This window comes from Macaca thibetana, chromosome 3, assembly GCF_024542745.1.
Source record: "Macaca thibetana thibetana isolate TM-01 chromosome 3, ASM2454274v1, whole genome shotgun sequence".
NCBI lineage: Eukaryota > Metazoa > Chordata > Mammalia > Primates > Cercopithecidae > Macaca > Macaca thibetana.
In genome coordinates this window covers 8,012,967-8,035,462 of record NC_065580.1, presented here as the reverse complement: position 1 = coordinate 8,035,462, position 22,496 = coordinate 8,012,967, and the positions used below count along the sequence as shown (strand labels likewise).

The 22,496-nt window shown below is 43.0% G+C and overlaps 2 protein-coding genes across 4 annotated transcripts in view; one reads left to right on the top strand and one right to left on the bottom strand.

Moving 5' to 3' along the window:
* ABCF2 (ATP binding cassette subfamily F member 2) overlaps positions 1-22,496 on the bottom strand; it is a 196,276-nt gene that overhangs the window by 115,829 nt on the left and 57,951 nt on the right. The gene's annotated exons all lie outside the window — the stretch shown is intronic.
* NUB1 (negative regulator of ubiquitin like proteins 1) overlaps positions 13,302-22,496 on the top strand; it is a 33,310-nt gene continuing 24,115 nt past the window's right edge. The window contains exons 1-4 of one of the 3 annotated variants that reach the window (XM_050785843.1): positions 13,320-13,450; positions 14,323-14,374; positions 16,631-16,749; positions 20,374-20,541. In XM_050785843.1, the coding sequence (XP_050641800.1) occupies positions 16,633-16,749; positions 20,374-20,541 (285 nt within the window). In that variant the 5' untranslated portion in view covers positions 13,320-13,450; positions 14,323-14,374; positions 16,631-16,632. Of the gene's footprint in view, positions 13,451-13,595; positions 13,676-14,322; positions 14,375-16,630; positions 16,750-20,373; positions 20,542-22,496 lie in introns of those variants that run through there. The other 2 variants (XM_050785844.1, XM_050785842.1) reach the window with 2 other exon arrangements.

Here is a 22,496-nt window from a genome sequence, read left to right as displayed (position 1 = left end):
AATACTGTAGCTTCCTGGTATCTGCATGGTACATACTTAATTGTAAAAGTTAGTACATGCAGGGACACCTGAGGTATGGAGTCCCCATTAGGTCTCTATAATATACTTATAGTTCCTCCTAGTCCAGGTGCAATTTACCAGCCAGGGGTTATTTATTCATAAATAATGTCCCTTAATAACAAAGCTCACATTCTACCTTCATCAGGTTTCCAAAGGAAAGGTCTAGAAAATTAAACAATGGTTAAATTCTCATGCAGAAGGAGAAAGGGTTGCGTTAACCATTTACCCGCAGACTTGAAATCAGTGGGGTGGTTCTTACTATGGTTAAATGACCCCTCCAAAACTTGTGTTGAAATGCCATTGCCATTGTGACAATATAGAGAGTGGGACTGTTACCAGGTGATTAGGCCATGAGGGCTCTACCCTCATCAATGAGTTAATGTCATTGTTGCAGGAGTGGGTTCGTTATTGCAAGAGTAGGTTGTTATAAGAGTGAGTTCACCCGTCTCCTTCTCTCTTGCACTCACTTGCCCTTCCACCCTCCATCGTGGGATGACACGGCACGAAGGCCCTTGCCAGGTGCCGAGAAGATGCTGGTGGTATTTCTTTTTTTTTTTTTTGAGACGGAGTCTCACTCTGTCACCCAGGCTGGAGTGCAGTGGCTCGATCTCAGCTCACTGCAAGCTCCGCCTCCCGGGTTTACGCCATTCTCCTGCCTCAGCCTCCCTGGTAGCTGGGACTACAGGCACCCGCCACCTCGCCCGGCTAGTTTTTTTGTATTTTTTTTAGTAGAGACAGGGTTTCACGGTGTTAGGCAGGATGGTCTCGATCTCCTGACCTCGTGATCCGCCCGTCTCGGCCTCCCAAAGTGCTGGGATTACAGGCTTGAGCCAACGCGCCTGGCTGGTGGTATTTCTTAGACTTCTTAGACTCTAGAAACATGAGCCCAATAAGTCTCTTTTCTCTACAAATTACCCACTCTATGGTATGTTATAAATTATCCAGTCTGTGGTAAACAGACTAAGACAGTTGTCAAGTAGCATTTTTTAAAGAAGATGTAATCAAATAAAAATAATCAGAGTATACTGCATGTAATAAGGGTAATCACTGTTTTATGGACTTGTAAGTTTTTATTTTTATTTTTATTTATTTATTGTTTTGACACAGAGTCTCCTTCTGTTGCCCAGGCTAGAGTGCAGTGGCGTGATCTCCGCTCACTGCAACCTCTGTCTCCTGGGTTCAAGCGATTCTCTTGCCTCAGCCTCCTGAGTAGCTGGGATTACAGGCACGTGCCACTATGCTGGCTAATTTTTGTATTTTTAGTAGAGATGGTGTTTCACCATGTTGGCCAGACTGGTTTTGAATTCCTGACCTCAGTGATCTGCCTGCCTTGGCCTCCCAAAGTGCTGAGATTACAGGTGTGAAGCAGTGCACGCGACCTTCACTTTTTCTAATGCAACAATTTGCATTCATTCTTAATCCTGGGATAGGGAGGGTTCTAATGCATATAGGATATTTAGTATATGATAAAGGTGGCATCTTAAATCAATGGAGAAAAGTTGGTCTATTTGATAAAGAGTATAGGCTGGGTGTGGTGGCTCATGCTTGTAATCCCAGCACTTTGGGAGGCAGAAGTGGAAAGATGACTTGAGCTTATGAGTTTGAGACCAGTCTGGGCACCATGGCAAAACCCCATCTCTATAAAAAATACAAAAGTCAGCTGGGCGTGGTGACTCACACCGGTAATCCCAGCACTTTGGGAGGCTGAGGCGGGTAGATCACTTGAGGTCAGGAGTTCGAGACCAGCCTGGCCAACATGGTGAAACATCGTCTCTACTAAAAATACAAAAATTAGCCAGGCATGGTAGGGCATGCCTGTAGTCCTAGCTACTCAGGAGGCTGAGGCACAAGAATCGCTTGAACTCGGGAGGCAGAGGTTGCAGTGAGCCGAGATCACACTACTGCACTCCAGCCTGGGTGACAGAATGAGACTCCATTTCAAAAAAAAAAAAGCCAGGCATGGTGGCACACACCTATAGTCCCAGCTACTCAGGAGGCTGAAATAGAAGGATTGCTTAAGCCCAGCAGGCAGAGGTTGCAGTGAGCCATGATTGTGCCACTGCACTCTTGCCTGGGCAACAGAGTGAGACTCTTTCTCACAACAACAACAACAGCAAATAGGAGAGAGACAACTGAATAACTATCAGGGAAAAAGCAAGGTTTGATCCATATCTCACACAGTTCACCAGGATGAATTCCAGATGAATCAAAGATGATAGTGTAAAAAATGAAACCACTGATAGGGGAGTTAAGAAGACATTATTCATTATTCAGGCAGATAGTGAGGGTATGGGAGTCCTTGGTAAGGTTTTCCTTTTAATGAAAAACAGCCCTAAAATCATTTTCTTTTCTAACAAAGAGCAGCCTGGAAAATCGAACTGCAGACATAGACAAGTAAGCTGGAAGCTTGCACAGGTGAACACTGGCAGTTGTGCCAATAGGAAAAGGCTATCTGGGACTAGGCATGTTCAAAATGACAGCTCCATCTTCCCCTCTCTTTGCCAAATCACGTGTACAGAAGGAGAAGACAATATGGAGCTGGCCAGGCAAAGACCCTATTTGCATAATAAGATTAGGGTGGGGCAACCAGCCTTCCCTGCACGCTATGTAATTGTCACACCTGGTCAAACCAATCTGTAGGTCCTATGTAAATCAGACACCACTCCTCAAGCCTGCCTATAAAATCTGGTGCTGTACACCACAGGCTGGTTTTTCCCTTTCAGGAGCCCTTCTGTCTCGCCAGGGAGAGAAAGGGGCTTTTTTCTTTCTTTTGCCTATTAAACCTCTGCTCCTATACTCACTCTTTGTGTGTGTTCATGTCCTTAATCTTCTTGGTGTGAGACAATGAACCCCAGGTATTTACCACAGACAACTATGCCGCTTCACCACAAATGTTCTAGAAAAAGAGAAGAAAGCCTTTTTTTTTTTAAGCTAAGACAATATCCAGAAGCCATAAAACAAAACAAAAGATAAATTTTACATTTTGAAAAATCTGTGTTTAAAAATTAATAAGCAAAGGCAAAAGACAAATGGCAAAATGGGGGGGAAATACTGCCAACTTACATTATAGATAAATCTCTTTAATACGTAAAGAGCTCTTATAATTCAGTAAGACAAAACCAAAATAGAAAATTGGGCAAAGACTAAGAAAATATGATTCACCGAAAAGGAAATAGAAATAATTCATAAACATGAAAAATTATTTAACCTCACTCATAAGGAGATAAATATAAATTAAAACTACACCAAGATACCACTTTTTACATCAAGCTGGAAAAATTTTTTTACTTATCAAGCTAGAAAAATTTTGATAACATGCTGTAATGACAAGGCAATATGGAAAATGCACCTTCATGCATTACTTGTAGGAGGTTAAATTGGTATAACTCCTTGAAGGGCAATATAAACAGTATCTATCAAAATCACAATGTAGGCCGGGCACAGTGGCTCATGCCTGTAATCCCAGCACTTTGGGAGGCTGAGGCAGGCAGATCACTTGAGGTCAGGAGTTCAAGACCAGCCTGGCCAATATGGTGAAACCCCATCTCTACTAAAAATACAAAAATTAGCCAGGCATGGTGGTGGGTGCCTGTAGTCCTAGCTAATTGGGAGGCTGAGGCAGGAAATGGCTTAAACCTGGGAGGCAGAGGTTGCAGATAGCTGAGATCGTACCATTGCCCTCCAGTCTGGGGGGACAAGTGCAAGACTCTGTCTCAAAAAATAAAGAAGAAAAAAATCACAATGTACGTACTCCTGACCCAATAATTCAGCTTTTATTGTTTTGGATATATTTTATTATCTTGCCGCCTTTATCTTATTCTCAACACTGAAATTTAATGGCTCCAATAGCAATTTTTTGAGATGAAGAACTCTTCCTCATTTGTTTGTTTTTGTTGCTATGGTGTGATATTGTGAAATACATATTTGGTCTTTGTTCCCATTTCCTGGTATACAACTTCTAAAATCCTTGGAATCTCCAAAGTGATGTATTTTTATGGTAACGTGTTGGCTGATGGCTGGCAGCTCCTAGATAGCACCAGGATAGGGCTGGTCCCAGGAAACACCAAGACCTAATTAAAGAGTTGAGACTTTACAGCCTCACTTCCCCAATCTTGGGGGAAGGCAGCAGGACTGGAGGCGAAGTTGATAGCCAAAGGCCAGTGATTTAATCAATCATACCTGTGTAATGCAATTTCTCTAAAAACCCAACAGAACCAGGTTCAGAGAGTGTCCAGACAGCTGAACACATGAAGGTTCCTGAAGGGTGGAGGGCCCGGAGAGGTCAAGGAAGCTCCGCACCCCTTCCCACATTTCTTATCCGATCCATCTGGTCATCTGGTGTTCATCAGTATCCATTGTAATGTCCTTTATAATAAATCAGCAAATGTAAGTGTATGTCTCCCTGAGTTCTGTGAGATGCTCTAGCAAAGTAATTACACCTAAGGAGGGGGTTGTGGGAACCTCAGTTTAGGGCCGCTCGGTCAGAAGCACAGGTAAAACAGCCTGGAGCTTGTGAACTGGCATTATAAATGGCAGGGGCAGTCGTGGGGTCTGAGCCCTCAACTTGTGGGATCTGATGCCATCTCCAGGTAGATAAGTGCAAGAATTGAATGAATTAGAGGACAGCTGACTGGTGTCTCCTGCCGAACTGACTGCTTGATTGGTGTGGTCTTCTGTGTTGATTGTTGAGAGAGACTCTAGGAGAAACTGAGTTTGTTTTTTCCCTATATTCTCAGAATTGGTGTCAAAAGTAGGACTTGGTATTCACAGAAACATGTGGTTTGGGAAGAAAAAAGATAAAGGGTGGGGGATGAGGAAGCTTTGATTCCTGGATGGCTCCATAAACATGGGGCAGCAGCTGTGTTGCAGTCAGCTACCAAAGATAAAAGTTAATAAAACACAGGGATGGCTCTAACTTCCAGGCAGTTGGTTCTCTGGGAGCATAAAGAAATGCAAGCTGGTCGGGTGTGGTGGCATGCACTTGTATGCACTTGTAGTCCCAGCTACTAGGGAGTCTGAGGCGAGAGGACCTCTTGAGTCCAGGAGTTCAAGGCTGTAGTGAGCCGTGATCATGGCACTACACTCCAGCCTGGGCAACAGAGTGAGACCTTGTCTGGAAAGAAAAACGAAAAGAGGCCAGGCGCGGTGGCTCATGCCTGTCATCCCAGCACTTTGGGAGGCCGAGGCAGGCGGCTCATGAGGTCAGGAGGTTGATACCATCCTGGCTAATACGGTGAAACCCCATCTCTACTAAAAATACAAAAAATTAGCCGAGTGTGGTGGTGGGTGCCTGTAGTCCCAGCTACTTGGGAGGCTGAGGCAGGAGAATCTCCTGAACCTGGGGGGCAGAGGTTGCAGTGAGCCAAGATCGTGCCACTGCACTCCAGCCTGGTGACAGAGTGAGACTCTGTCTCATAAAGAAAAAAAAAAAAAAAATTAAAGAAAGAGAAAGAGAGGAAAGGGGGAGAAAAAAATGCAAGCTAGTAAGAAAATGGCAGATACTCAATTCCTAGGTAATTACTATCTGTAACAGCTAAAATGAAATTAAAAGAGAGTGTTGGTGGGGACCTTGATACTAAATCAAGCTCACATTTCAGTTGAGTATGAGGTCTGGCCATGAGCCTTAAAGCTACTTCCCAAGGGGAAAATTATTCAGGGACAAGAGAAAGTACCTCTAAGGCCTGTGGTTACTAAGGTAGTCAATGTAGGGGAAAAGCAAAATCAAGAAACTACTGAAACCAGAAGGTATAGTGTGGAGGAATTGTTTTGTTTTGTGGATTGGCATCATTGGCTTCCTGAAGAACATTTACTAAAATGGATTGTGAGGTAAGTAATTTAGGGGCACTTTCTCTTCTTCTTTTTTTTTTTTTTTTGAGACGGAGTCTTGCTTTGTCATCCAGGCTGGAGTGCAGTGGCGCGATCTCGGCTCACTGCAAGCTCTGCTTCCCAGGTTCACGCCATTCTCCTGCCTCAGCCTCCCGAGTAGCTGGGACTACAGGCGCCCGCCACCACGCCGGGCTAATTTTTTTGTATTTTTTCTTTTTTTTAGTAGAGACGGGGTTTCACCGTGTTAGCCAGGATGGTCTTGATCTCCTGACCTCATGATCCGCACGCCTCGGCCTCCCAAAGTGCTGGGATTACAGGCGTGAGCCACCGTGCCCAGCCAAGGAGGCACTTTCTTTAATGTTCAATGATGCCAGGTGGAAGAGATTTTGACTTGATACCGAACCCACAGCTCACTATAGAACAATCACAGATGGTTGTATGGGATGCAGACACACAGCAGGTTATTCCCGATGGAATATAGCCTCTGCTGGACTGGAAAAAGGCATTGTAAGTTCTGCTTACCCTGTAAAGAGGAATTGTTCGTTTCTCGCTGAAACCACCTTTGCAAAATTATAAGAGTAAGAGAAATGTGATATGGTTGATTCCATCTTGCTTCTGACCTCCAAGCTGTCCTCAGTCATTCCTGGGTGTAGGCCAAGCTAATTTTGGGAGGAATTTAGTTTACAGTTTAACCTTAAAGCAAGGATGATAATAGCCCTTCCCAAAACTAAGCCACCATTCTAAAACTAAGGAATGACCACCAGGTTAGGTTTATGAGAGGGGCTTGAATTCTGCTAAGATGTAGGCATAGTTAAACAATAACCAGGCATTGTTTTCAGGTCACATGATTTGTAACTTCCCCAATTACTCCTGTAGCTAACATCACTATTATAGAACCTAAGATTGGTCTTCTGAGATATTTTTCTGACTTTGCATTCTAGCAACTGACTGACCTCACCCAGAGGTGGACTTGTGAGTCATGACCCAACCTGTCCTGTGGCCCCACCCAAAGGTGGGCTCAGCATGCCCCCATGATTGCATCCCCAACCAATCAGCAGCACCCATTTCCTAGCCCCTTGCCCACCAAACTATCCTTGAAAACCCCTAACCTCTAAACATTCAGGGAGACTAACCTGAGTGATCACTCTCTCTCTCCAGGTGGCATGGCTGGCCTCGCATCGATTAAACTCTTTCTTTACTGCAGTGCTGCTGGCTCCGTGAACTGATTTTGTCTGTGCAGCAGGCAGGAAGGACCTGTCTGGGGATTACAGGTCCTATAAATGCCAAGTGAAACACCCTGGATGAAGCAGCTCATATGCTTCATATGCATGGGATGTGGGACTAGCTTTTTGATGACTGGGATGTTCACTCACTGAAGAGGCCCATTACTCAGGTCATGGTAGATGCTGTGGTTTCCGGGGCCCTTTTGATGTGGATGTTTCATATAATTTTATTGATGAAAACCAAAAGACAGTTTAGGAAGTTTTATCCAATTTGCTATCTCAGCTTCCCCTCATGGATCTTACAGATGCTGATAAAAAACATTAGGTTAATTACTAAGAGACCAGGGAAAGGCAAAAGGGAGACTCAAAGGACTCATCTCAGTTGACCAAGCTGCCAGGTTTGTGGATGGCAGTTCCAAGGTGAATGAACAACATCCTATTTGCAAAGATGCCACTCTGATCGAAGAAGGTGAAAACATGGTCAGCGCAGTGGGCTGAATCCCATGCTGTTTTCCTAGCAGCAGTGGAAGAATTGAAGAGTGGTCAAAGCCCCTGTGTGTGCGTTTTTCCTGACTCCCAGGCAGTGGCCAAGAGCCTGGCATGGGTTTTGTGGTGATAAAGAATCAAGGAACTTCTACTTAACCAACTTTACTTCTGCTGGAGTAAAATGAGAAACTCCGTAAACACCCTCCGCATGACAGCAAAATTTAATGTTGAGTATTATCAATTCCTGTTGGAAGAGTGAAAAGTAACAGGTAGTTTTGGCAGTTCCTCTTTATTGATAGTTGCTTTGATCAGAATGATACAGTCAGCCTTCCATGTCTGTGTGTTCTGCATCCATGGATTCAACCAATTGCAGATTGAAAACATCCAGGAAAAAAAAATTCTACAAAGTTCCCAAAAGCAAAACTAGAATTAGCTGCATGCTGAGTACTATGCTGAATCCATGTGAACGAAGTGGTGTGTAGGCATTGTATTAGGTATTATAAGTGATCTGGAGGTGACTTAAAGTATAAGGAGGATGTGCATAGGTTATATGCAAATATTATGCCCTTACAGATCAGAGACTTGAGCGTTTGAGGACTTTGGTATCTGTAGGTGGTTCTGGAACAAACTTCCACAGATACCAAGGGATGACCATATATGCTTTGGATTAAGTTGTGTGGTAAAATTCTTTTGTACACGGGGAAGTGGATTTAAAAAGAAAACAAGTTAATTCTTGACTTTCCTATTTATAAATGGGAATTTCTGGGGAGTGGTTATCAACTGGAGTTTTAGGGGAATTTGAATGATGACTCACACTTTCAGTCTGGCGGGTTTTCTATTTTACCAGGAACCCTTGACAAAGACTCTCTCTTCTGACCAAACTTTAGTCAGTCTCCTGAGTCCTTTCTGATTAGGCCCAGCCTTGGGCTTCTCTCTCTTCTTGTAGAATCCAGTTAGAGCAAGAACTTTGCCAAGTCAGTTGAGAGAAGGCCCTCATCTTTTGTATCTGATCCTTTTATCTTATATCTGATCACCCTGGCCTGCCTTCAGGAACAATAGTATCAAGTCATTTTAGCCAGAAACCCCTTCTCCTTGATATTTCTTTTGATTTTTCATCCATTGACCCCTCTTCTGCCCCTCTTGCTCCTTGATTATAAATTCCCGCATGTCCTAATTGCACTTGGAGTTGAGTCCAGTCTCTCTCCCCCACTGCAACACCTATTGCAGGGGCACATATATATATATATATATATATATATATATATATATATATGTATGACGGATTTTCGCTCTATCAACAGGCTGCAGTGCAGTGGCGCGATCTCAGCTCACTGCAACCTCTGCCTCTGGGTTCAAGTGATTCTCCTGCCTCAGCCTCCTGAGTAGCTGGGACTACAGGTGTGTGCCACCATGCCCAGCTAATTTTTGTATTTTTAGTAAAGACGGGGTTTCACCATGTTTGCCAGGATGGTCTCAGTCTCTTGACGTCGTGATCCACCTGCCTTGGCCTCCCATAGTGCTGGGATCACCAGCATGAGCCACTGCGCCCAGCCCATAAAAAATTTTTTAACATGCTGTTTGGAGACATAGTAATTTTATTCAGCATCTTAGTTGGATATGAAGAACATGGAAGAAAGAAATCAAGTAAGTGGTGAGGAAAAGTTGTTCCCATCTGATCGGGAATCCAGAATTTCAATCACCCCAAGAGATAGATGATAGAAGCTAAAAGAAGTTACAAGATAATTGCATAGGAGGATTACTCTGATTCCTAGGAAACATGGGCCAGGATGCCTTATCTCAGTGGAGGTCATGAACTCCTGTTGCCATAGTCACTGTGAGAAAGAGCTTGGCCTTCTCACCTGTGATTCAGGTAGAATCATTCTGGAAGCATGTAATTCAGTCCTCAAAGTTTGTGTCCTGGTTTTGAATCTCTGACATATTCTGGTCCAAATTTTTTAACCCAGGTCCATTTGTCTCAATAGTTGGGTAGGTGATATACTTACTCTAACAAGATAAAAAAAAAAGGACAGAGATGATAAAATAAATAAAACCACGGTAATAGTACTACTGAATTAAGTTCAGGATCATCTGTTTGTGTTTTATCTGTGTTTGTTTTTTAACCCCTTTTAATGTTAAAAAGAATTTGATATACAATGTTAGTCATGTGATTTTAAGTTAAAGGGTGAATAAAAACTAAGATGACCTTGGAAGCAAGAAGGTGGCTAATCATCACTGTAGGCTTACCTTTTGAGAGACCTCCATGGGATGCCAGAATAACTTCTTTTGCTTTTTAAAACTTAATTCCAGAAGACATCATATATGCATGACAAAGATAAAAGCAGAAGTCTGCATCATTTCTGTGTTCTTAATAAATCTTATTGCCTAAAATATTAAGGAATGTTGAATTAAATATGTGTATTTTCTTTTAGCACATTAAAGATGCCATTCCATTATCTTCTGGATTTATTGTTTCTGAATTCAGCTGACAATCTTAAAAGGCAATGCATCTTTTCCCCTGGCACCTTTTTCTTTTTTAACTTAATTTTCTTTTTTTGAGACGGAGTCTCAATCTGTTGCCCAGGCTGGAGTGCAACGGTGCGATCTTGGCTCACTGCAACCTCCATCTCCCAGGTTTGAGTGATTCTCCTGCCTTGGCCTTCCAAGTAATAACTGGGATTACAGGCGCCCGCCACCACAGCCAGCTAAGTTTTGTATTTTTAGTAGAGGCGGGGTTTCAATATACTGGTCAAGCTCATCTTGAACTGCTGACTTCAGGTGATCCACCCGCCTTAGCCTCCCAAAGTACTGGGATTATAGGCGTGAGCCACCGCACCTGGCCCTGGCATCTTTTAAAGATTTTATCTTTTTCCTTGGTTTTCAGTGGTTCTACTAATGCACTGGGTATGGCTGATTTTGTATTTATCCTGATTAGGAGCCATAGAACTTACAGAATTTGTAATTTGATGTCTTTCATCAGTTTTGCAAAACTTGGAATCTTGGTTATTATCTTTTCAAATACTGTTTCTGCCCCATTCTCTCTTTTTCTGGGAAACAGAATACTGGCAGACCTTTTCATCATGTCCCATGTGTTTCTAATGCTTGTTTCTGTATTTTCCATTCTTTCCTTCTGTTCTTCAGTTTGGATGTTTTCTATTGATGTGCCTGCAGTGCACTAATCGTGTCTTTAGTTTTGTCTAACATCCAGAGCTCACAGCCTCATTTATTATACTTTTTACCTCTAGAGTTTTCATTTGATTTCTTTTTATAGATTTCAATACTCAGGTGAAATTTTTCATCTTTTTCCTCTGTTTTCTTGAAAATGGTCATCATAGTTATTTTTAATCAGGCAACTCCAATATCTGACTCATCTGTGGGTCCGTTTCTATTGTCTTTTTCTTTTTTTTCATTTATCTAGTAACTTTTTAATGAGATGCCAAATACAACTTCTAAAAAGTTGTAGAGGCTTCAAATGTTATCATTCTCTCACGAGGGTTTTCCCTTTCCTCCACAAAACCAAAGAGAGGAGTGGCCAATAACCTTAATCCAATCAAGGACTGTGTGGAGTGAAGGCTGGGCTGAAGTTCTGGTAGGGTTCAAGCTACCTTTGCCCTCCAGTTTCCAACTGGGAACATGGTGTAGGCTCTGCAGCAACCCACTTCCACCACCACCCTAGCAGATCTCAGACTCGAATCTTTGTTTTGCAGTCTATCAAAAACTTCTGCTTTCAGAGGCCTTCCATTTATATTTCAGTTTCTTGCCCCATACAAGCCTTGAATGTAGCAATTGTCCTTGGAATTTCCCCCTATGTCTCTGCAAAAGCTGTGTTGTTTTTCTGTCCCCAGCAGTGGCCTTCTGTGGTCTCAAAGTCTAAATTCTCAGCCTCATCCTTGTATCCAGAATTGGCAAAATCCGTCACACATCAATACAAGCCACTGTGGACATTAGCTCACTTGAAGGTTCCTCATTCTCTGGAATATCAAGTCCCCCTATTCTTACCTCAGCAGCTTCCACTGCCTTCAAACAGATGTTTTCTGACTTTGCTTTCTGGCTTTTCTAGTTGTTAGCTGGAGTCTTGGTCTACCGCAAGCTTCTCTATCACACCTGACCGTGGACATTCAATTTCCTGATGGTCTACTATTGTAACTGTAAAAGTGAAACTATCTTTGTTACTCATTTCAGAGAAAGCCCTCAGAAAAAAATGTCAGAACAGATTCTGTTGTCCTTCTACCTTGCTGCAATTGCTACTGAGCAATCAACGGGCTTGCTTCCTGATGTGCCAGAAGCCAACACCATGGCACTGGTTTTTGAGAAAAGAAAGGCTTTGTCGTGAGTTGACTGTCAAGGAGACATGAGGAAACCCTCAACTCTGTCTCCTTGAGCTGGGTTTTATAAGCATACGGTAATGACACATGATCTGATTAGATTTTGCGATGAGGTGATGCTGGGATGCTCATCTGACTGGACCCTGCCATGGGGTGATGCCAGGGCTTGATCTGATTGCATTCTGGATCTCACCATGCAGTGCCCATCTCTTAATTCAGTCCCTGCTTTGATTTGAGCACTCAGGTTCCGCCCCGGTTGCATGCTCGGCTCATCTGGGCATCCTCAGCTTACTTGTGAAACCTTCCTTCTGGGAGTCCATGCAACTGAAAAACAACTCACAACTTGGGTATATAAAAGGTGAATCAGATTGGTCTGATGCGGTTATACAGTTATTTAATACCTCTTTGTCAGAAGTCAAAATTTCCACAGATTTAGATTAAAGATCTATTGGCTTTTATTGATTCACGAATCAGGATGGCATCTTCTCTAAAAATTTAGAAATGGTACTCCAATGAGCTGGGCAGAGGAGGTGGGTTTTATAGGTAGAAAAGGCCTAAAGAAAGCAGAAACAGGGAACAAAAAGCGGATTGGTCACTGCAAGGTTACAGCAGTCCCCTCTTACCCACACACAGGTGGTATGTCCCAAGACCCACAGTAGATGCCTGAAACCTCGGATAGTACTGCACCCATATATATATATATACACACACACACTATATATATACACACATATACATATACACACACACAAATATATATATACACACACACACTGCATTTTTCCTATACATGCATACATACCTGCGATAAAGTTTAATTTGTTAGGCACAGTAAGAGATTAACAGCAATAACTGATAATAAAATAGAAGCGTCACTGTTGATCACAGCCTTGGGAATGTGGCCTTGAAAGCAGGCAGAGCTCCCTAGGTTTTGTAGTCCCTAGTGGCCGTGGACAGCATGGGGGAGGAAATTCCCGGGAAGCAGCCTAATTTCACCCCAGGGAAGCCCCTCGTGGGATTGTGGAGGGCGGGGTGAAAAGCCGCTGGTTTAGGGAGGGGGTCCAGCCTAGGCTGAGGGATGAGATGTGGGTTGGGACGGTCCCGACCCTTCCCCCAGCCTCTTTCAAGGATTTTGGAGAAACAAAGCCAGGATCCATTTCCTCTTGATGGCTGGCAAACTGGGCCCGGGCGGGAGGTCCTAGAAGCCTGAGCCTGGGGCGGCGTCGGACACCAACTCCCAGGTCCTCGCCCCACACCGCCACATCCTCGCCCAGCCCCGCCTCCATTTAGCTCCCCCGTCGCGGCTCCGCCCCGCGGTAACCACGCCCACACGACCGTATCCCCGCCCACGACTGGCTTCGCCTTGGCCCCGCCCACAACCCTCCTTCCAAGCGGCGGCGGCGGCGGCGGCGGCGGCGGCGGCGGCAGCAGCGGCGGCGGGGGCGGGGCTGGCCTCACCCGGAATGAAAACAAACGGCGGCCGCCGGCGCATCCGGGCACTCTGTTGGTCGCAGCGGGCGCGGCGTGGCGCAGGTGAGGACCCAGCGGCCGAGTGTCCCCGACCCCAGTCTCAGCAGCGCTGCTCGGCGCCCCGGTTCCCGGTCCGACTGGGCACCTCTCCTGGCGGGGGTGGAGCGGCCGCGGGGCTGGGGTCAGCGGCCATGCGTGAAGCTGGGCCGGGGCCGGGAGCGGCGGGTCGGGCTTCGGGACGCGCTGGCCCTTCGGGGCCCTTTGGTTTGCGCTGAGTTAGGCACAGGTGTGGGGTATTTAAAAGAAAATGTTGAGTGTATTGATTTGGGGAGAGAAAGGAATAAATATATCTATAAAAAATTAGCCAAATGCTATACTTGAATCGTAACACTTACTCCGAGTATACCATTTGGGATTTATTTGCAATCAAAGCCAGATTTTCTTTGCTATTTAATGACGAGACACTTGATTTTCTCGAACCTTGACGACCTGATTCTATTACTCTCACCTCCTTCCCTTTTATTTTTAATCAAGAATCTTTCATTTTCCTACATATTTTCGTAAGAAAAAATGAATGTGTCTTGACTAGATATAGTTGTGCTTCAACTGTATATAATGTATAGTTGAAAAACTGTGGCTAAATGTAGCATTGATTGATTCATTACAAAAGTGAAAGTGAAATTTTTAAAGGATCGTTATAACGTTTCACTTTCTGTTTGGAGCAGGGAGTGGTTTTAATGAGTTTCGTCTTTTCTTGGTTACAATGTGAAACATTGTATGGCATGCATGAAACTTTTTCAGTTCTCATTTCAGTTAAAATTAAAAGCTGACTTATTAAACTTAAAATATGTCACCACTTACTCTGTTGTCTGTAACTGAAGTTTCCTAAGTTTCAAGATAGTGGTTTAATTTTTTTTAACATTAAATCCTATTAGGTGTAGACCCTGGACCTGTTGTTTGCTCCCTGGAGTGTCTGACACGCACTAGGTTTGTAATACCTTTGTCCTTCTGTCAAGTGGTGGCTTGGATGGCATCTTTTTAAAAATTTTTATTTGTTTATTTTTTTAGTAGAGACGGGGTTTCACCATGTTGAGCAGGCTGGTCTTGAACTCCTGACCTCAGGTGATCCGCTGGCCTCGGCCTCCCAAGTGCTGGGATTACAGGCGTGAGCCACTGCACCCGGCCGTGGATGGCATCTTTGAGTACCGCATCAGCCTTTCAAATTGCTTGGCTCCAGTAACCAACCTGTGAAATTACTGTCCCCCAGTGGGGAAACAGTAGGGTTGCTGTGATATTTTATTCAGAATTTCTGAAGATTCATGAGTAGTATGTAAAGTAGTCTTTTAAGTTATTGGTGTTTGAAAAGCTAACGCTTTAAGTACTAATATGCTTTGCTGTGATAAGCTGTTTGTCAGTGCTTGAAAATGGAGGATTCTCCCATGGGCCACCCAGGTTGCACACATCAACTTCCTTGGCTGTGTTATTCCTTCCTCTCTTTTCTCCTCTCTGTCCTGATTAACATAATTCTTGTCCCCTGCACTGACATCAAATAGATTTGAACTTTCTTTAAACAAATATTTGTTTATGAAATACACAAGCTACCAAACTTGATTTCAAAGTTGCGTGAATTGGGTTTGGGGGGATGTGGAATACTGGCCCTCAATAGAAAAAAAGAAATTTATCTCAATAATATTAACTCATATTTTTTCCACTCTCTAGAATTGTCTTCATCATTCAGGGACTAATAACATTTTCTTTACTTATTGCTTGTGTGATTTGGTAAACCTTAAAGCGCTGTGCTACCCCTGCCAGCTGCCTCACATCTCAGCTGCCTCACATGCATCTTTGAATTGCTGTGCTAGTGTGGGATAAGTAGACAGCTCCATCGTGGCATGTACTTCTCTGGGAGAGAAAAGTTACATACCTGAAACAGGCAAGCAGCAAGGGACTCCACGACAGAAGTTCAGAGTCCAGTATTGTGGGTGGAAGTTACGCTCAATTTGATGCTGCCTGATTTTGTGTCTTTGCCTGAGTCATGGCACAAACTCAGGGCCCTGGTTTTCTCAGCTGTAAAATGATCCAATCAGTGTTAGATTTGAATAGTAGATGTGCTGTTAGGCTGTTAATCAGAAAATATGCAACATTTTTCTAGTATTGTAATCTTTTTAATTTAAAAAATTCTGACATAGAAAATATTTATATATTTATTATTATTTTGAGACGGAGTCTCACTCTATTGCCCAGGCTGGAGTGCAGTGGTGCCATCTCGGCTCACTACAACCTCTGCCTCCTGGATTCAAGCGATTCTCCTGCCTCAGCCTCCTGAGTAGCTGGGTTTACAGGTGCCTGCCACCACGCCCGGCTAATTGTTCATTTTTTGTTTGTTTGTTTTAGTAGAGATGGGATTTCACCATGTTGGCCAGGCTGATCTCGAGCTCCTGATCTCAACTCCTGAACTCAGCCTCCCAAAGTGCTGGGATTACAGGTCTGAGCTACCACGCCCACCTGAAAATATTTATTATTGATAGTTTACAGTTCAAGCAAGCTTTTCTTTATATTTAACTACCAGGATGATTGGCCTTTTGTTTTATGTGAAACTAGCCAAAGTATGAGATAATTTACAAGCTCACACCTGTAATCCCAGCATTTTGAGAGACCAAGGTGGTGGATCACTTGAGGTCAGGAATTTGAGACCAGCCTGGCCAACATGGCGAAATCCCATCTCTACTAAAAATATGAAAATTAGCTGGGTAGGCGTGGTAGTGCACACCTGTAATCCCAGTGACTAGGGAGGCTGATGCAGGAGAATGGCTTGAACCCAGGGGACAGAGGTTGCAGTGAGCCGACATCACACCACTGCACTCGAGTCTGGGCAACAGAGCGAGACTCTGTCTCAAAAAAAAAGAAAAAAGTTCACCACTCGAGGGATTTATCTTTCTTGTATTTTCTCTTTTCTCTTAGATAAGAGAATAGCGGATTAAGAAATAGCAAACGTGTAATAATCCTTGCTACATATTGGTGACTTTGAAATACATGTTTTATGTATGTAATATATATAATTGAACATATATTTCCATGTATATTTTTAGAGAAGTCTGGAGCTTGTTTAAACCATAGTAATTTATATTTAATGAGAGAAGAAGGGAGCTTTGCTTACCCAACAAAACACCTAAACATGTAGGTAAGTTATTAACACTTTAAAATGCAGTGTGGAGTTTTATTATTGTATTGTTTTGCTTTCAGGGATGGCACAAAAGAAATACCTTCAAGCAAAATTGACCCAGTTTTTAAGGGAAGACAGGATTCAGCTTTGGAAACCTCCATATACAGATGAAAATAAAAAAGTTGGTTTGGCATTAAAGGTATTTTTCTTTTAAGACATCAATAATTGGCAGCATTATAAATCTCCTTGGTAAATAAGATTCTGAATTGTCAGGCATGACCATATAAACTTTTGGCATAACCAAAAGCATTAGTGGTGAGCAGGTACCCACTTTTTACTAGGAATTGACAACCTTATTTTTGTTTACTAATATTTTATTCACATAAGGATGTTATCTAATTTTTCAGGCATATATTTTTAATACCATCACAGAATTACATAACATTATTATCTGGAACTCATTTTGACCCATTAGTGCAACAGTATTGGTGCCAGTAAGTTATTGCATTGTGTATTCAGAGTGACAGTGTCTTGGCTCATTCTCGGTCCTCCTTGCTATCATCTGCTATAAAACAATTGCTCCTTTCCACCAGTTTTCTTGATGCTCTCACTATCAGTGTTCATTTTTCCAAAATAGGTTTTTTTCTAACAGTTGTATCTCAATTTTTCATGGCATCATCAGAAATGGTATTGTATGTAAGTGATGTTTCTAGAAACTGAAGTGTGCTTGTTTTTCTAAGCAGATAAACAGTACTCACTTTTGCCAGAAATTATCATATTGGAATTTCCTAGCATGTACTTCTCTGCTATCATTTGGAGTATCCTGAACATGATGTAACATTTATCAGGGACTAGGGATTGTCATCAGGCATTGAATTGCTCTGTGTTGTGACATAATGATGTGCTTGGGAGGTGACAAACTGTATTAGGGTCCTAGTTTTTCTGTTTCTTCTGTTCCAGGCAGGCCTCACTTTTTCTTTGCAACCCACCTTCCGACCTTGCTTCTGAATTTACTTGTTATAGTCTCTTGGTTTAGAAACTAGGTGTGGCATAAAGGAAAGATATTTGTCCCTGGTTCCTGGCAGAGCCAAAACTCTTGGGATTTCCTGAGTGGTAAGCATGATGGGGACAACCTTTGTTCTAATGAGGCTTGGTTTCCCCTAGATAGCTTCAGGATGGGGCTGGTCACCGAAAGTACCCAGCTGTGATTAGACACTTGAAACTTTCCGCCCTCCCCTCCAACCTCTGGGAAGGGAAAAGTGAGCTGATGACTAATACTAATGGTCAGTGATTTAATCAGGCCTGCATAATGAAACTTCCATACAAACCCCTAAATGACAGATTTTGGGCAGCTTCCAAATTGGTGAACACATCCACATGTTGAGATGTACACCCCCAAGTCCATGGGACAGAGGCTTCTATGCTCAGGGCCCTTCCAGATCTTGCTTTAGTACCTCTTCATATGAATAGTCATTTGTGTCCTTTGTAATGAACTATATTTGTAAGTGTACCATTGTCTGGAGTTCTGTGAGTTGTTCTAGCAAATCATGGAATCTGAAGGGGGGTGCTTGTGTGAACCCTCGACTTTGTAGCTAAGGCAGACAAAAGTATGGATAACCTGGGGACCAGATCCTTGGTAACTGGTATCTGAAGTTAGGGCTTTTTTGTAGAGTGAGCCCTTAAACCTGTGGAGTCTAACGCTAACTCTGGGTAGTTAGTGTCAAAATTGAATCATAGGACTTCCAGTTGGTGTCAGAGTTGGCTGGTGACAGGAGGAAGAAAGAAATCCTCACTAGTTAGGTTTTCTAGAAAATTATAGAAAGTTTTTTTTGAAGTACTTATAATATATATTCTAGATTTTAAAAAGTATGTATATAAATACAAAAATATAAAGAATGTATTTCTAAAATACGTCAAATGTCATTAACATAGGTATATTCTTCCTCTTTTCCTACGTAACTGTTAAAAAACAGTATTGCTGGACCCAGTGGCGCATGCCTGTAGTCCCAGCTACTCAGGAGGCTAAGGCAGGAGGATCACTTGAACCCAGGAGTTGGAGACTGTAGTATGCTGTGGTCCCACCTGTGAATAGCCACTGCACTCCAGCATGGGCAACATAGTGAGACCCCGTCTCTAAAAGAAAAAAAAGTATATATAGGTTTATGTTACTTAAAAAATTTTTTTTCTTTTTTTCTTTTTTTTTTTTTTCTTTTTTCAAGACAAGGTCTTTGTCTGTTGCCCAGGCTGGAGTGCAATGGCATGGGCATAGTTTACTGCAGCCTCCAACTCCTGGGCTCAAGTGATTCTGCTACCCCAGCCTTGGGAGTAGCTGGGACTACAGGTGCATGCCACCACGCCTGGCTAATATATTTTTATTTTTTGTAGAGACGGGGTCTCACTTTGTTGCCCAGGTTGGTCCTGAACTCCTGGGCTTGATAAATCCTCTCGCCTTGCCTTCCAAAGTGCTGGGATGACAGGCATGAGCCACCACACCCAACCTATACTCCTATCTATAAAGTTTTCCAACTTCACATATATAGTGAACATCTCTTCTGCCATAAATTTATGCTTACACCATAATTTTTACATACTGTATGGTATTACATTATGAATTTAATGAAACCTTGATCTTTGGGGTTTTTTGAAGTGTTTACTGTTTTATGAGATGTTTAGTGAAACATTGAACCTCAAATGCAAATACCGATTGAGAGGAGTATCCCATATCTGAATTATTTGGGACTGGAAGTGTTTTGGATTTTGGAATGTTTGCTTTATACCTACTAGTCAGGCATCCTAATCTGAAAATTCAAAATTCGAAATACTTCCGCGTGCATTTCCTTTGAGCATCTCCAGATGTTGAATTTTGGCGATTTCAGATTTTTGGATTAGAGATATTCATCTGGATTCTTTTGGGGAGGAACCATAATGACTTTGTTCTCAGTAGTAACTGGTTCTCATCGTTTCCTGAGCCCTTTCAATCTTCTTTTTTTTCTCAATTCTAAAGCTCTCCCTGACAAGTAATTTTACAACTAGTACCCATGATTCACAGTTTTTCATTAAGAAAATTGTTTAAGTTCAACTTGATTTGTTCTCACAAGTTTGAAAAATTGGAATATTTTCTGGTTTTCTTTTCGTTTTCCCCTCTAGTGGAGTTGAACAGTTCACTATACTTTTTAAATAGATTGCAGTCACATAAGTCATAGCCCACCCTTTTCTTCCCCTTAGAAGATTCTCAATTATTTTTACTTTTTCTGTTGAGCCTTTTTTTTTTTTTTTTTTTTTTTTTTTTTTTACTATTTGTGGGTAGAAAACATTTATCAAAGAAATTTTTTTTTTTTTTTTTGAGACAGAGTCTTGCTGTGTCGCCCAGGCTGGAGTGCAATGGCGCAGTTTTGGCTCACCGCAGCCTCTGCCTCCTGGGTTCAAGCGATTCTCCTGCCCCAGCCTCCAGAGTAGCTGGGTCTACAGGCACACGCCACCATGCCCAGCTAATTTTTGTATTTTAGTAGTTATGGGGTTTCACCATGTTGGCCAGGCTGGTCCCAAACTCATGACCTCAAGTGATCCACCTGCCTTGGCCTCCCAAAGTGCTGGGATTACAGGCATGAGTCACCACGCCCAGTCTCAAATAAATGTTTTCACTTTTTCCTGGACTCTCTAAACTCCACATCTCTCAAGATGTCAAGCCACAGCGTGGACTGCAGTGTAACGGGGTGACCTCCACTCATCAGAGTTGATGGCCTTAGAGTCTTTCATGCCCTTTTCTGTATTTTGCCTTTTTGTTTTTTAAGTCAGTATTGCATTTTCTGATTTTTCTTGATAGGACCTTGCTAAGAAGTATTCTGACAAACTAGAATGCTGTGAAAATGAAGTAGAAAAGATAATAGAAGAAATACGTTGCAAGGCAATTGAGCGTGGAACAGGAAATGAAAATTATAGAACAACGGGAATTGCTACAATCGAGGTGTTTTTACCACCAAGACTAAAAAAAGTGAGTAATTTCCCTAAATTTGAGTATGCACTAATGTCTGGTTAGTGATGTGATCAAATAAATTGTTGTTTTTTGAGAGGTTACAATCCAAAGTTAGAATTCTTTTAAGTGACTTTACATATTGAACAATTTATCAACTTAAAAGTTAATGTTACAGATTCTTAAACTGGAACATTCCCAAGGTAGGCTTTTAGAGACCCTCTTGGGCCTCTAAAACGCCACAGAGCTGTATGTCACGTTCTGATCCTTTCTAGAGTGCGAATGTTGAGAAGTAATGGGGAATAAAGGACTCCCAAGTTTCCTAGATGCCTGTGCAGGAGGACACAGCACAGAAGGCTTCATCCTTTTCCTGTTCCGGTAGAGGTCAGAGGGCAGTCCGCCGAGTGCTCAAGCAGGGCCGAGGAGATCTGGGTGGGATCACCTCCTCTCATTGCCATGGCCAGGTAGTTTGCATCTACAAATGTCACTGTGGCAAGGCACCCAGAGTCTCTTGGGACTGATCAGTGCCAGCACTCTCAGAAGAAATAAGAGTATAGGGTCCAGCCCTACTGGGTCTGTGGGTTTTTCTCCTCATGTGTGGAGACAACAGATCGTAGAAATAAAGACACAAGACAAAGAGAGAGAAGAAAAGACAGCTGGGCCTGGGGGACCACTACCACCTAGACGCGGAGACCGGTAGTGGCCCCGAATGCCTGGCTGTGCTGTTATTTATTGGATACAAGGCAAAAGGGGCAGGGTAAGCACTGTGGGTCATCTCCAGTGATTGATAAGGTCACGGGAGTCACGTGTCCACTAGACAAGGGGCCTTTCCCTTTTAGGTAGCCGAGGCGGAGAGAGAGAGGACAGCTTACGTCATTATTTCTTCTATGCTTTTCTCAGAAAGATCAAAGATGTTAATACTTTCACTAATTCTGCTATTGCTATCTGAAGGCGGAGCCAGATGTACAGAGCAGAACATGAAAGTGAAACAGGAGTGTGACCACTGAAGCACAGCATCACAGGATGGCTGTGGGCGGGCCTGACTGATGTCAGGCCTTCCACAAGAGGTGGTGGAGCAGAGTCTTCTCTAACTCCTCCAGGGAAAGGCTCCCTTTCCCGATCTGCTAAGTAACGGGTGCCTTCCCAGGCACTGGCGCTACCGCTAGACCAAGGTCTGCTAAGTAACAGGGGCCTTCCCAGGCACTGGCGTTACCGCTTGACCAGGGAGCCCTCTAGTGGCCCTGTCCAGGCATAACAGAGGGCTCACACTCCAGTCTTCTGGTCACTTCTCACTGTGTCCCTTCAGCTCCTATCTCTGTATGGCCTGGTTTTTCCTGGGTTATAATTGTAGAGCAAAGATTATTATAATACTGGAATAAAGAGTAATACTACAAACTAATAATTAATGATATTCATATATAATCATATCTATAATCTATTTCTAGTATAACTATTCTTATTCTATATATTTTCTTTATTATACTGGAACAGCTTGTGCCCTCGGTCTCTTGCCTGGGCACCTGAGTGGCTTGCCGCCCACATATATATTAATATGTAAAATGTCATACATGAATGGTCATAGCAACACTATTCAGTAGCTGAGAGATGGAAATAGTCCAAATGTCCATCAGCAGATGAAGGGATAGATAAATGTGGTCTATTCATACGACAGAAAACTATTCACAATGCAGGGGAATTAAGTGCTGATGCGGCCATAGCGTGGGTGCACCTGAAAACATGATACTTAGGGAAGAAGCCAGACACAAAAGACCATGTACTGCATGATCCCATTTATAGGAAATGTCCAGAACAGGTAAATCGGTAGCAGCAGAAAATAGATGAGTGGTTGCTAGGGGCTGGGGGGCAAAGGGGAGTGAATGGGGTACAGGCCAGGTGTTTCTCTGAGGGATGGTGGAAATGTTCTGAAATGTTAAAGACGTCCAGCCTTGTGGGAGAGGCCCCTCTGAGTAGCCCTG